This window comes from Dioscorea cayenensis, chromosome 8 (assembly GCF_009730915.1).
Source record: "Dioscorea cayenensis subsp. rotundata cultivar TDr96_F1 chromosome 8, TDr96_F1_v2_PseudoChromosome.rev07_lg8_w22 25.fasta, whole genome shotgun sequence".
NCBI lineage: Eukaryota > Viridiplantae > Streptophyta > Magnoliopsida > Dioscoreales > Dioscoreaceae > Dioscorea > Dioscorea cayenensis.
The window spans coordinates 15944467-15957441 of NC_052478.1; the positions used below are offsets into that span (position 1 = coordinate 15944467).

At 35.4% G+C, this 12975-nt stretch overlaps 3 protein-coding genes across 4 annotated transcripts; 2 read left to right on the forward strand and 1 right to left on the reverse strand.

Moving 5' to 3' along the window:
- Positions 1-1541: 1541 nt before the first annotated feature.
- On the reverse strand, positions 1542-5292 carry LOC120267677 (aminoacylase-1). The gene is made up of 5 exons (XM_039275352.1): positions 4647-5292; positions 4144-4378; positions 3739-3876; positions 2035-2274; positions 1542-1948 (listed from the first exon to the last, which is right to left on the reverse strand). The coding sequence occupies exons 1-5, from the start codon at positions 5240-5242 to the stop codon at positions 1835-1837; spliced, it is 1323 nt and encodes a 440-aa protein (XP_039131286.1). The 5' UTR covers positions 5243-5292; the 3' UTR covers positions 1542-1834.
- A 2348-nt stretch (positions 5293-7640) lies between these two features.
- LOC120267000 lies at positions 7641-11487 on the forward strand. Its single transcript, XM_039274677.1, has 2 exons — positions 7641-8232; positions 10977-11487. Exons 1-2 carry the CDS (start codon positions 7877-7879, stop codon positions 11272-11274), a joined length of 654 nt encoding a protein of 217 aa, XP_039130611.1. The 5' UTR covers positions 7641-7876; the 3' UTR covers positions 11275-11487.
- Positions 11488-11540: 53 nt separating this feature from the next.
- LOC120266999 (heavy metal-associated isoprenylated plant protein 28-like) lies at positions 11541-12862 on the forward strand. Of its 2 annotated transcripts, XM_039274675.1 has the most exons (4): positions 11541-11766; positions 11895-12257; positions 12333-12405; positions 12490-12862. In XM_039274675.1, the coding sequence occupies exons 1-4, from the start codon at positions 11581-11583 to the stop codon at positions 12675-12677; spliced, it is 810 nt and encodes a 269-aa protein (XP_039130609.1). In that variant the 5' UTR covers positions 11541-11580; the 3' UTR covers positions 12678-12862. The 2 variants fall into 2 exon arrangements, with proteins under 2 accessions (XP_039130609.1, XP_039130610.1); XM_039274676.1 differs by lacking the exon at positions 11895-12257.
- Positions 12863-12975: the final 113 nt, after the last annotated feature.

A 12975-nucleotide genomic window follows, 5' to 3' on the forward strand; every position in this document is an offset into this window, starting at 1 on the left:
GAGTGTCTCCATTCCCGAGTTAATACCATGATTGACGCAATTTCTAAGAGCCGGTAGGCAGTTCAAAACCCCTTTCCAGAAGAAGGAGATTCTACTCGAATATCTAGGGTACAAGTTCCATCTAGACACCCCATAATTAAACTGCACGACATCCGCCCCACTCCAAGTTTGTTTATTCATTAATTTCCAGTACCATTTGCCCACCAACGGCTGGTTAAAAATGCCCAGGTCTAAAATACCCCAGCCCCCTTGGTCACGTGATCTACATAGGTTTTTCCACCTCACCAAACGACATTTGGGATTGTCGATGTCGGAACCTGACCAAAGAAAATCCCTTTTGAAACGATCGATCTCCTTGATGACCCAACAGGGTAGCCTAAATAAGGACATCCAGTATATAGGCAGCACAGAGAGAACCGAGTTGACCAACGTTAGTTTGCCTCCTAAAGATAAATGTTCCACCTTCCAAGAGGAAAGCTTCCTTCTAACTTTCAAGATGAGCCCCTCCCAATCTTGTCTTCTAGGCCTTCTTCCAGCAATAGGAATACTCAGGTAAGTAACTGGGAGCAACCCCCTCTCACAGTTAAGCGTCTCACTAGCAGCTGGGTCGGGTAAAATTCCCAAGGACGAAGAAAAAAGACGTGTTTTAGAGAAATTAGTCACGAGTCCCGTCAAGCCTTCGAACACATATAAGATGAGTTTCACGATACGCAAATCTTCAAGCCCACCTGTGGCCAACACTAACAAATCATCTGTATAGTGCAAATTACATCTGATACGATAATCCCATAGCAGCACCCCAACCAAGATTTTGGCGCACAACGCATTGGAAAACATCGAACAGAGCACATCAGTTACAAGCACAAATAATAAAAGGGATAACGGATCTCCTTGTCTTAATCCCCTTTGGTAGCGAACATAACTATCAGGCGAACCATTGATCAAAATAGAAGCTTTAGAGGAAGACAAAATACATATGATCCACCCAATCCAGCGCTCCCCAAAACCCCTGGCTTTTAGTAAATCAAAGAGAAACTCTCAATCCACAAGATCAAAAGCTTTTGAGAAATCAACTTTCAGAATGTGACCCAGTAACCTACGTTTGCGCATGCTGAAATGACGAACTATTTCATCTATAACAGTTTCAATCCATTTCCCATAAAATAATTAAATATCCATCATAGCATGAGATTGACAAACTCTGATTAAATAACTTTTTACAGTGCCAACTATTTGCATAAAAATAAATTTTTTTTTAATAGCTATAATTAGTTTTTAAAAGTGTAATGGAACACTTAATGTAAAAACAAATAAATACGCTTAAACCTTTTACATTATTAATACCACATTTAATGTAAAACAAAACTTAAATACAAATTTTAATCAAAAAAATTATTGGAAAATTTAAATTTGTTCCTTGAGCCTTTCTAAGAACATATTATACTACTACTTTAGTAATATATATATATATATATATATATTCTCAATAAACTGTAATAATATATACATAAAATTTTATCATAACATAACATAACTTCATAGACAAAATGAAGGGCAATCAAATTACTCCACAGACTTCCATGAATATCATACAAGTAAAAGACATTATTCACTGATCACAGGCAAGTTACTTTGATACAGACCATCCAAACACAGTTTGTGGACTAATGAGTGTTCATTTTTCAACATCATACAACGCCAAGAGCATTTGAAGTTTCCAATGATGGTGTATTGAAATGTTCTTCAAAATGCTGCTATTATAACCAGTGCCTGTTTCTTTCGCCAACTTGAATTCATCATCAGAGAGGAGAAATCCCCATTTGTCATTTCAAGTTTACAACTCTGCACGAGATTCATCATCCTTGTGTTGATGCTTATAAGAGGTAAAGGTTTTGACGATCGACTCAAAAACCTCAATGCCTTTCAAGTATTCATCTTGTTTCAAGAACTGTGTTGATGTAAAAATACGAAGCTCAGATATACAAAATTCTACCTCTGTTGTACAGAAAGGCAAACAGAGTAGAGAGCAGGTACCTCATTATGGTCATGGAGCAAAACAGGAGTGTTCGCCATTGGTGAGAATCCAAATGCCGGTAATCCGAGCTCTCGGAAAAAGCGGGCATCAGTAGAGGCAGGGAATATCTCCGGTTTACTGAGTTTGCCATTGGCTTTCTTCACAGCTTCCTCTAAAAGTGTCCACCATGGATTTGAACTATCAGCAACCGTAAGCATTGGCTTTCCATGCTTGTCTACAACAGAAGCCTTCTGCTTAAACTGCCCAGACTCGTGATATTAGAAATATAGGACAGAGAAAAGATTATCGCAAAAGTCGCCATACAATATGATTTGCTATTGAACCACTACGCACATATAGTTTCACATTTTTCCTTATGAGAAAAAAGATTGGCAAATTACTTTAATCTCTGTGCCTGTTTAGGGCTTGTTGATGAAGAATTAATATCCTCCAGTGAGGTCTTATTTCATCATAAATTAATTGGTGAAAGTGCACTTTTGATCTCTAAACTACACACCTTTATATTCACTTTGATCCCTAAATCCAAAACATGGCCAATTTGGTACTTCAACCAAGAATAAAATGCAGGAATAAACCCTTAACTATGAAAAAGGTGAGAGGCCTTGATCCTTAATCAAAAAAGTGGAATTATACATTTATACCTAGACTAATAATCTAATTTCGAGACCAAAAGCGCAATCATACCTAAACACATAATATTCCAAAAAGCTTCTTAATTAATCATAGATAACAGCTTGAGGCTCACTATAGAATTTTAGGTCAGGCCCATAAGTACTTTATTTCTTAGCCCTCATTCCCTGCAGTATTATATAATGATGCACATGAACAAAAGAAAGGCCAGGTATATAAAGATGCATAACTTTATTGATTTTTGAAACACAAGGTTATATAACCAGAACTATCCAACAGATAATCAAACAAAAGTAATGACCCCTTGCCTGAAAGTATTAGGAGTGTTGCTTGCATATCAAAGAAAGAATTAGTGATGTATCTAGCATACTATGAGCTAAACAGCAAGAATGTGCTGAAACTTTATTTGGTGTGAGCTGATGAAAACTATTTTCTTAGATGAAAAATTAAACAAAACTAAAATTGCAACAAAAAAAAAAAGGTTATACAGGAATGAAATTAGAATCAGACAGTGTTATTGGGAGATGGATACAGGTTTTGAGTAGCCAAACATTGGACAGCATCCAACACTTGAATTTAATGAAAACTAATGAAAACTAGAATATATATATATATATATATATATATATATATATACAACACTTGTCTGTAAATATGTAGGCTTGTGAATCACATTGGGTTTTAGTATAATAAAAAAAAATGTAATTTATAAAGAGAAGAAGATTCAAAAAAATATAGAAGATTTAGATTTAAAATTATAAGCAAAAAACTAAGATGGGAAGGAAATGGAAAGGAGACAAGAAAAACCAAAACTCTTTTTTCAAATAAATAATATATAATAAGATCAATTGAGGAACAAATGATTCAAACCTATCCCCAACTTATCACACTAATCTAAAGAAAAGATGCATATCCTAGTGTGGATACATAATTTTTTCTTGAATATGCAGTTTCCAGGTAACACTAGAACTAAAATGATTTCAAAATCTTGAAACTCAAGCATGCATATTATAAAGTAAGAAGAAGCATGGTGCTTGGAAGAGCAAATTCAATCAATAAATGCTAGCCCATACCATAAATGTCATGTTGCGAGAAGACGGTGCCCATTCTTCAGCAACACGTCTTTCCAATGCTTCAATATCAACATTGGGAGGAACCCGAATATCCAAACCTACTTCTGCTTCAGATGGTTGCAGATTCATAACAAAGCCCTGCAAGGAGAAAATTCTTGAAGCAGCCATGACAGGAAACCAAATTACAGACTTTTTGCCTCGCATGAAAATAAAATTTCAAAACAACACTGGTTTGAAATCTTCTATGTTCTGAACCACTTGAACTATATAACAGATTTATATATTCAGATAAATGATTTCACTCCATAGCAAACAGTTAAAAGCAACACAAAATAACTAAAAGAATCAGCAATATTTTTTTCCACCTACTAGATTACTATAGCAGTAATATTGTGCGAAACTTACAGTGGGCGTTGGCGTGCCAGCCTTCAGAAATGCAAAATTTACAGAGACCACCTCCCCCTCAGCCTTCTCCCCAGATTTTAGCATATCAAACTGCGCAGCTCTAAATCTCCTTATAGTCTCCACACTCTTCATCAAATTCTCCATTGCACTTCCATCATATAGCTTTGCCCCATGCCCCGGTGCCCCTTGTGCCTTTATCACAAGCCAGCGTGGCACCCTCTCCGCATAGAACACCCTACATTGTCTCAACTTTTATTATTCCTAAGTGAAGCGTAACACACACACACACACACACACACACAAGGAATATATATATATATATATATATAATAAAAATCCGAACTTTCCAACTGACCATAACTCATCATCAATGGCTTCACCATTGATCGTGGAAGTATGTATATTGTTGGCAAAGATTATGGCTAAGTACGAGATTGTTTTTATTGACATAAATGCAAATTCAGGAGCTCTCTTTGGAAAGATGAAAATTTTCAAACAATTACCTGTATTCTTCACCAGGAGAGGCGAGCCCCTCATCAAGAACAACGCCAACCCGCATCTCGCGGAACTTCTCCGACGCAGCGAGCGCCCCCGCACCGTCTTTCCCTCCAATCTCCTCATCCGGGGCGAAGACAAAGTAGACCGTGCGATCAGGGGTGAACCCCGCGGCGGAGAGGCGACGGGCAGCCTCGAGGTGCTGCATAGAGATGCACTTCATGTCCTGTGACCCACGGGCGAAGATCTCGCCGTCAGCGCCGATGGCGGCGGAGAAGGGATGGTGTGACCACTTGGAGGGTTCAGCGGGGACGACGTCGGTGTGGGAGTAGAGGAGGACGGCGGTGAGGGAAGGATCGCGCCCCGGCCATGTGAGCAGTAGTAAGGGTTTTCCGGGAACGAACTCAAGTGTCTCCGAGCGGATGCCGGCGATGGATGAGGCAACGGATTCGAGAAAGCGAACGGCAGAGGGATAATCCGGTGAAGGATGGGCGGTGTTGATCTGGAGGTATTGCTGGAACCTGGAGATAGCGCCGGCGTCGATGACCTCCGCCGCCGCTCCGGCGAGGAAGAGGGTAAAAAAGAGAACTTTGATTCCCTTCATTGTTTCCTCTTTTCGATGGAATCAGTGGAAGTGAATCAAGTGATGAAACTCGAGAATTCAGAGATGACTATCAAATCCAGTGCCTCGGGATCAGCGTCCAAGTCTTATCTCGAGGAATGAGTGGTGTTTTTCCATACGAGTCCCTCAAAAGTTGAGAATTCCACATCAATTACTAAATCCACCCAACTTAAATAAAAAATTTATACTCCCTCCCCCGTAATTTTTTACTTGTAATGTTTTGGAACTCTTCTTTGTTTTTTTATTTGCTCACATTAAAAATATTATGCAGAATTAAATAATATTTTTTAAAATTTATTTTAATTTAATATAATTGTGCAATTTTCAATAAATCACAATCAACTAAACTTTAATGGTAGTTTTGGAAACTAATGAATCTTTTTATAAAATATAGATAACTTCCATTAATATTTTTTGTGTGAATTAGATAAATATGACAAGTAAAAAAGAATGGAAGGAGTAAAAGCTTACATTTCTAACTAATTTAAAATATTTAAAATAATTTATATAAATAATGATTTTTTTTCCTGATTAGAATGTGATTTACTTTAACATATTAATAAATAATGTAAGGCGGTTCGTTAGATAGAAGTATAAAAAGATATAGACATGATAGATTTATATCATTGTATTTGGTGCACACCATTATCATTTTATAAGTTTCAATTATATAAATTTACAAAATTAACTTCTTTATGATATAGTTCATGTTTTATAAAAAAAATTTAACTCTCTCGTTATTGAGAGGCTTCTAATCCATCCAAGTCTAGAGTATGACTGGTAAAAAAAAAAAAACAAATGTAATGAAACCCTAGTTGAGAGGCTTTTCATACAAGCTTAGAGTGTGATATAAAAACCTTTGATGAGGGAGAGAAACTATAGTAAAATGATAAAAAAATAATAAATTAATTTTGTATATCTCTAGGTGATGGGCAAAATAATAAAGTGGGTCAATTGATAAGATTATTATATCTATTGGCGTATTAAATAAAAAAAATAAAAATAAGAGATTATCTTGTTCATCAAACAAACCGTATATTAGTTTATCCACCTTTTAAAAAAAACTGTATATTAAAAGAAATAAAGGCAAATATATCGGTAAATTGATAACAAGAAATAAATAAATTAATTAATTTAATTTTAAAGAGGTAAAAGTTGCATTTATTCACTTTTAAATTTAATTAATCAATAGAATTTCAATAATAATACATTTAAAATTTAAATTTTTGAAACACATCAAAGGACTCAATTAATGTTCAAAGTCAGGGCCACGGCAATAAATAAATTGTAACATCTTACAAGCATCACATCACATGAGAGTTTAGAATCTCTAGGGAACATTTGATGTTTAATAATTTGATCCTGCCATGATAGTCAGTGTTAATTGTTAAATAAATATATGTTGAATTAATGTTCACTAGTTCATCTCATCATGAGATTTGAAAAACTTTTTAACTGTTCACATATATATATATATATGTGTGTGTGTGTGTGTGTGTGTTTTGGAGTTATATGGTTTAGTAATTGGTACAATATTAAATTGCAATATTTATCAATTCAAAATAAATACCATAAAACTTTTTTTTTTTTACATATATGCTACTCTCAAATTTTGAAAATTTTTATATAACCAATATAATTTCTTCATACATGCATATAGCAATGAAAATTGATGAAATAATTTTTTTATAAACATGTTACAGAGTTGGGTTATAAATGTTTGTTTAGTTATATTTACTTATAATTTCAATAGAGATATTTACAAGGAAAAAAATAAAGATATCTAATTTCATGATGAAATCTTTTATTCTACCTATAATGTTTGTGTTTTTAATAATTAAACAGATTTTAATCTCACCTCAAGGTAAAGACACAGTGAGCTAAGGTATTAGCTCTTCATTTATACTCAAAGACATGTGTGGTCAATATTTAAAAAAAAAATCTATTTTTTTTTTGGAAAAAATCTTTATAAGATTTATGGTAAAACAAAAGTAATTTTCAACTTTTTTTTTATAGGTATATATACATAAAACTAAAACAAATAGAGACAATTATTAGCAAGGGGTATATATACACACACTTATTAAAACATGAAATTACACATATATCCTCATAAAATTTCCTCTTTAATACATAGAAAAAAAAAATCAAGATTTTACATATATATTGAAGATATAAATTTATTCTATAATTAATTACAGTTCAAAATATAATAAACATAATATAAAAAAAAACATGTAAATTAAGGAGAGAGAGACATTAAATTATAAAAGAGACATTTCACCATAAGAATCACAAAATTTAAAAATACAAGCAAAAATAAATAAACAAACAAATAAATAAATAAATAAATAAAAGGCCCAAAGATATCAAATCAACTTGTAAATTTCAAACCAAATTTGGAAACGTGAATGGCAGTGACCGTAAATTCTTGAAACTCAGAGCCTCAAATAATAACAAAGCGTAAGAAAGGCAACGAGGCTGAAACCCACTCATTCTTTCCCTCCCGAATGCCCCAAAAACCCAAAACCCCCAAAACTCCAAATCGAGGAAGAAGATCAACGAGAGAGAGATAGAGATCGCCGGAGAAGCGATCCGAGGGAGGCCGTGGCGACGATGGTGGCGGTGGAGGACCTTGCGCGTAAGCTCACACTATGGGACACTCGGAGGTTTCGGCCGATCATGACGCACGACGACCTGGAACCGATCATGGAGACTGCTGGATTTGTTCCGATCCCAGCGTCGCTGACGCCGACCAACGGGAAGGTTATTTGGAGAGAGTATGTGTATCGTGGTGGCGTCGTCACAAGGCCGGCTGGGCGGCAGCAGGCGGCGATGGACACGGTTGTGCCGAGGCCGAGGCTGCCGTTTCCGAGGCTGGATGGGCTTCATCTGTATGCGTACAAGGCGTTCTTCGTTGCGTTTGGTTTCTACGTCGGTGCCGATCGTGTTGCCGATTACTTCCACGTTAGGTGCGGCTTGCTTGGCGTCTTGCTCTTGCCCTTTTCTTTTTCGATCTTGCTAGGTTTACGTTTTTGTCCTCTTGGTTTGGGGTTTTTCCATGGAGGTGATTGGTCTTGGGATCGGTTTCGGAACCAGATCTCGAGATTCTCAATTCTTTGGTGATTTATTGAAAAAAAAAAATTCTTTCTTTTTTTTTTGGTAGTATCATTTTTGTGCTTTTTTTCCCTTTAATTTTGTTTTCCATTGATCGAATTAATCGCTTTTTTTTTCATATGTTTGAGTTTTTTCTTTGGTTTCTTGAAAGTGAGAGGTGGCTGATGATTGTTTCATACTTTTCAAAGGGAGTAATAAATAAAAACTATATATATATATATAAATATAAAGATGTTATTTTTCGTTTTATTTATCTATTTTTTAAATGGTAATTAAGGATAAATGCTGGTTTGTTTTATGGATTGGAAGAGAAGGGAAACGGCTGAAATGAATCGCCTTTTTCCCCGCTATTTGAGGCGGGTTTTACATTATCTTTTTTATTTCAATGCTGTCATGTGTCAGGGAATGCCCTTGATTGTTGAATTAATTAATTTAGTGCCACTGCTTTTTACCATTTTTTTCCCTGATTGTTTCCGGTTTATTTTCTTAATTTACAGGCTGTTCTCAGCTTAAATGAGCTAGCTTGAAGTTGTAAATTTTCATTTAATTTGTTTGTTATTTGAGGAAATTGTATGTGAATTGTTTTTATTCTGCAAAATTTGATTTTGAGACTTATAATTCACATAGATTATATATATGTGTGTTTTCTAGAAATTGTTTAGGACTTTGGGAGGGGAAATGGGACAAGTTATACTTTTGTTGTTACTCGGAAGTACACTTGCGTCGTCTGCTGGTGTTTGGAAAAGTCAGCCTCTAGTAGTTTTAAAAAAATTGTTTTTGTTGTCATTTATTAAAAGATTATTAATAATATTAGTAGTTCAGTTACCAATTTAGAGACTTGGATGATCATAGCTCTGACACCTGTGACTATAGAGGTGTTGTGGACTAGCCATTTCTGTTGACTTGTGAATTGGCTGGCATTTGGGAGACAGATGAAGCGTTTCTTGGACGTAGGACTACTGTAAGAATGGGCTAGAGTACCTTATGCTTTATATTTTATTAGTATTTAAGTCAAATCTAGTGAAGATGTATGCCTTCGGGTATAATCCAAGACAACTGGTCCTCAGTTTTCTTTATCACAGTTAAAGTCATATTATTTTCATAGTATATTCTTTAAGGATAAGCTGTGGACTTTGGGATTAGAAGAACTGGACTCTCTCTTAGAAAGGTGATGTTTTTAATACCAGAAGTGATGTCCAACCCTGGGGTGTTTAAAACAATAATTTATTTATTTGTTTTGAATTCTTTTGTGAATGACTAAGATAGGAAGTATTTTTTCTTGTTGACAAAGTCCCTTCGTTCTATAAAACTTTTTCACATTCAATGTACTTGTAGAAGTGAACTAGAGAACCTACTGTCTCTTACTGTTAGTTATGCTCCAAGGGAAATGGCCCTCCAATTGCTTAATTTACTTTTAGTGATATTTTCAGAAGTTATTTCAAGGACAAGATACAACTCTGCCCTGTGGAATTAAAACACTGGACTCTCTTAAACAGATGATTTGTTTACCACCACGACTGCCAAATTGGAACTAATGTCTCATCCAAATTGGAACTAATGTCTCATTCAATGAAACTCCTCCCTTTCCATTCTTTCACATTTCTTTCATTGAGAAGTAAATATTTTCGCCATGAATGATGAAACCAGTGAAGAGACTAAGATCACCCAAGAAATTTCAAGCGATTACTCTGGAAATGGCTTCAAGGAATTGAAGTGATGAGGGCTTTTACTGAATTTATTCACAGACTTTAATTCGACGGATTGCGCTATGTAGGATGTGTATAGGTTGTCCTAATTTGATATCTATTATTTTAGAAAGGACAAAGATGGACGTTAATTTTTCCATTTGCCTTCTGTTTTGTGGCTTGACCAATAATCTCATATTCCACTTTGAAGCTGAAAGTGTGGTCTTAGCTATCTTTGCAATTAGCCATTGCAGAATTGTTATTACTGATCACCATGTTTGCAGTAGATTCACATAAAGGTTGTCTCAAGTTAGATCTGGTTGGTTGTGTTCTCTTGAAAACCCTTGTTTTGTATCTGTTGAACCCTTTTGAGAATCAGATCAGATAGACTGATTTCATGGGCATTGTGTGACAATGTATGATATAATTGGCCATCTCAGAAATTCAGTTTTGTGGTATTGGGCATGTGGAGTGGAGTATACATTTTCGGATTTGATCTCCATACAGTTTATTGGGTTCTCAATTCTGCCTATGCCCTCAATTCTGTATATCTCTCATCAGAACTTATAATTTTAATTGGTTGCTTATCTGCACAAACACATACACAAACATATACTATAATTTTCAATTAATGGCATGCCACAGAATGAGAAGGGGACTGTTTCTCATTATACATCAAAATGTAACCTAGTGCACAAATATTGTTGGCTTGAGGATGGGTTAAGTACTTCAATGTTTCAAAGCATGACTCTTGCACCTAGAGAGGGTATTTCCTTAGTTTGAACTTAGATGCTTGTGTCACAAGCAAGCTAACTTGTGAATGTTTTAACCATTTCATTTATTACTTGGTTGTAATGTTTTAACCATTTCATTTATTACTTGGTTGTAACTTGGTGTGATTTATTTTACTCCAGGGCCATGTCACTCAGTCGGGCTAATGATCGGGCATTTGATAGAGACTATCGTCCAATGAAAGATTCAGAGATGGATGATGAAGGGATCATTTTATACCGAGAAAGCACCCGGGACCAAACCGCTGAGTCATTATCCAGCTATGACATCAACAATACCAGTGATACTGATTATGAGAATTGCAACAATGGCAACTCTGATGGCAACAAGCATAATGAAAGCATCATTAGCGACAAAAACTCGACCAACTCAATTTCCATAGTCCAATTGAAAGAAATCCTCCCTCAGAAATATGGCTAGCTGTTGATGATGAAGCTTAGATCGAGGGCAGCATTGTCACCATCAAGGAACAAACAGACACTGCTACTCAGCAATCACCCCCTGAAATTTTGATGTTAAACCATGATTGATTTTTTCATTTTTTTTTTTTTTGTTTTTTGTTTTTCTAGGAAGCTATTTTTCTGTTCTCATTATACAGAAAATCAATAGGACCAACCTAAAGGGATTTGTGAATATGCTTGTTTCTGAGTTAAATGACATTACTATCTTTCCTTGCCATTTATTCTATGAATATGCATTCAGTTATTCTATGAATATGCATTTGCTATGGCCATGGGCAGGGAAGCTGACGCCACTGTGCATCTCTGTTACATTCCAGTTTTCTCTCTTCTTGAGCTGATACTTGTTTTGTGTGTCTATTTTTTTTATAGATCCCTGAAGTTCAGATACAAAGTACAAGCTTTGAATGAAGAGCCAAGTGACAGAATAAGGACAAGAGGAGGACCCATTAAGGTATGTCTTTCTCATGCTTATGCTCATTAGAAGAATACCAAACTTGCATCTTGGTCTATTTGTTTCATGTTTCACCTCTCTTCTTTTCCTTTATCTCCTTTCCCTTTCCCTTTCTTTTATATAACCAGCTTGCTACCAGAATTCCAATCCCCTCCCAAAGATCCCAAAAGCTCTCTTGGACCCGTCAACCGGTGCTTCCTTTCCTCAGGGATATGGCCTTGAACTGTGAGCTCTATACCACCTCATCATCAACACCAACACTCTTCCTTGTATCTTGTTATCACTTCCTTTATGAAAGCAAGCAAAAGAAGATCATGCCCTCATTCTATTCCATACATCATAGACCCACTTTGTTTTTTTCTCTCTCTCTCTCTATATGTCATCCTTTCTCTTCTTTTTTGCCATTTGCTTCCTCTGCTTTTATATATACTTGCTGTATACCTTCTCATTCATTCTCTTCCAAGTCCTATGCTTTCTTCTTCTCCATGGAGGTATGCATTCATTTCTGTTATTTTAATATATAATGTTCATGAAGTTTTATCATCAAAACTTAATATTTCATGCAGAGTGTTGAGCTGAGGGTTGAAATGGTGGCAATACATGAGAAAAGACTAAGAAAATGCTTGTCCAAAATAAGAGGTATGAGTTTTAAAGTTCTTTTTATCTTTATTATTACCAAGTTTTTCTTCATTGAGTTCTTATGGTGTTGTTAAATATTATTAGGAATTGAGAAGGTTGAAGTGGAGGCTAGCATTCAAAAGGTGGTGGTCACTGGATATGCACACAAGAGCAAGATCTTAAAGGCATTGAGAAGGGTTGGACTTAGAGCTGAGTTTTGGTCTGCCCAAAATGAGATCCTCCATGCTTATGCCAGTGGAAGTTTCAGAATCAATAACTTCAGCTTCTTTTGACTAAATAAAACATCAACCAAAAAAAAAAAAATCTCCTATATATTGTTTTTATATGTTTGTTTCTTTGTTCTTTTGTTCCTTTTTCTTTTATGTGTTTAACTGTTTTTCTTTGTGTTTAAGAACAAGCATAAACCTGTAAGTGAATATGGAAGTCTTTTTCTTTTATTTTTGTGAGTGGGTTATTGTGAAAAATCAATTAAAATCAAAAGAAATCGGGCTTGGCCAATGAGAATGTGCCACGTTAATGGGTATATGTATCTAGTGTTGCTGTCCGACTGAATACAGCGGATTAGAAGTG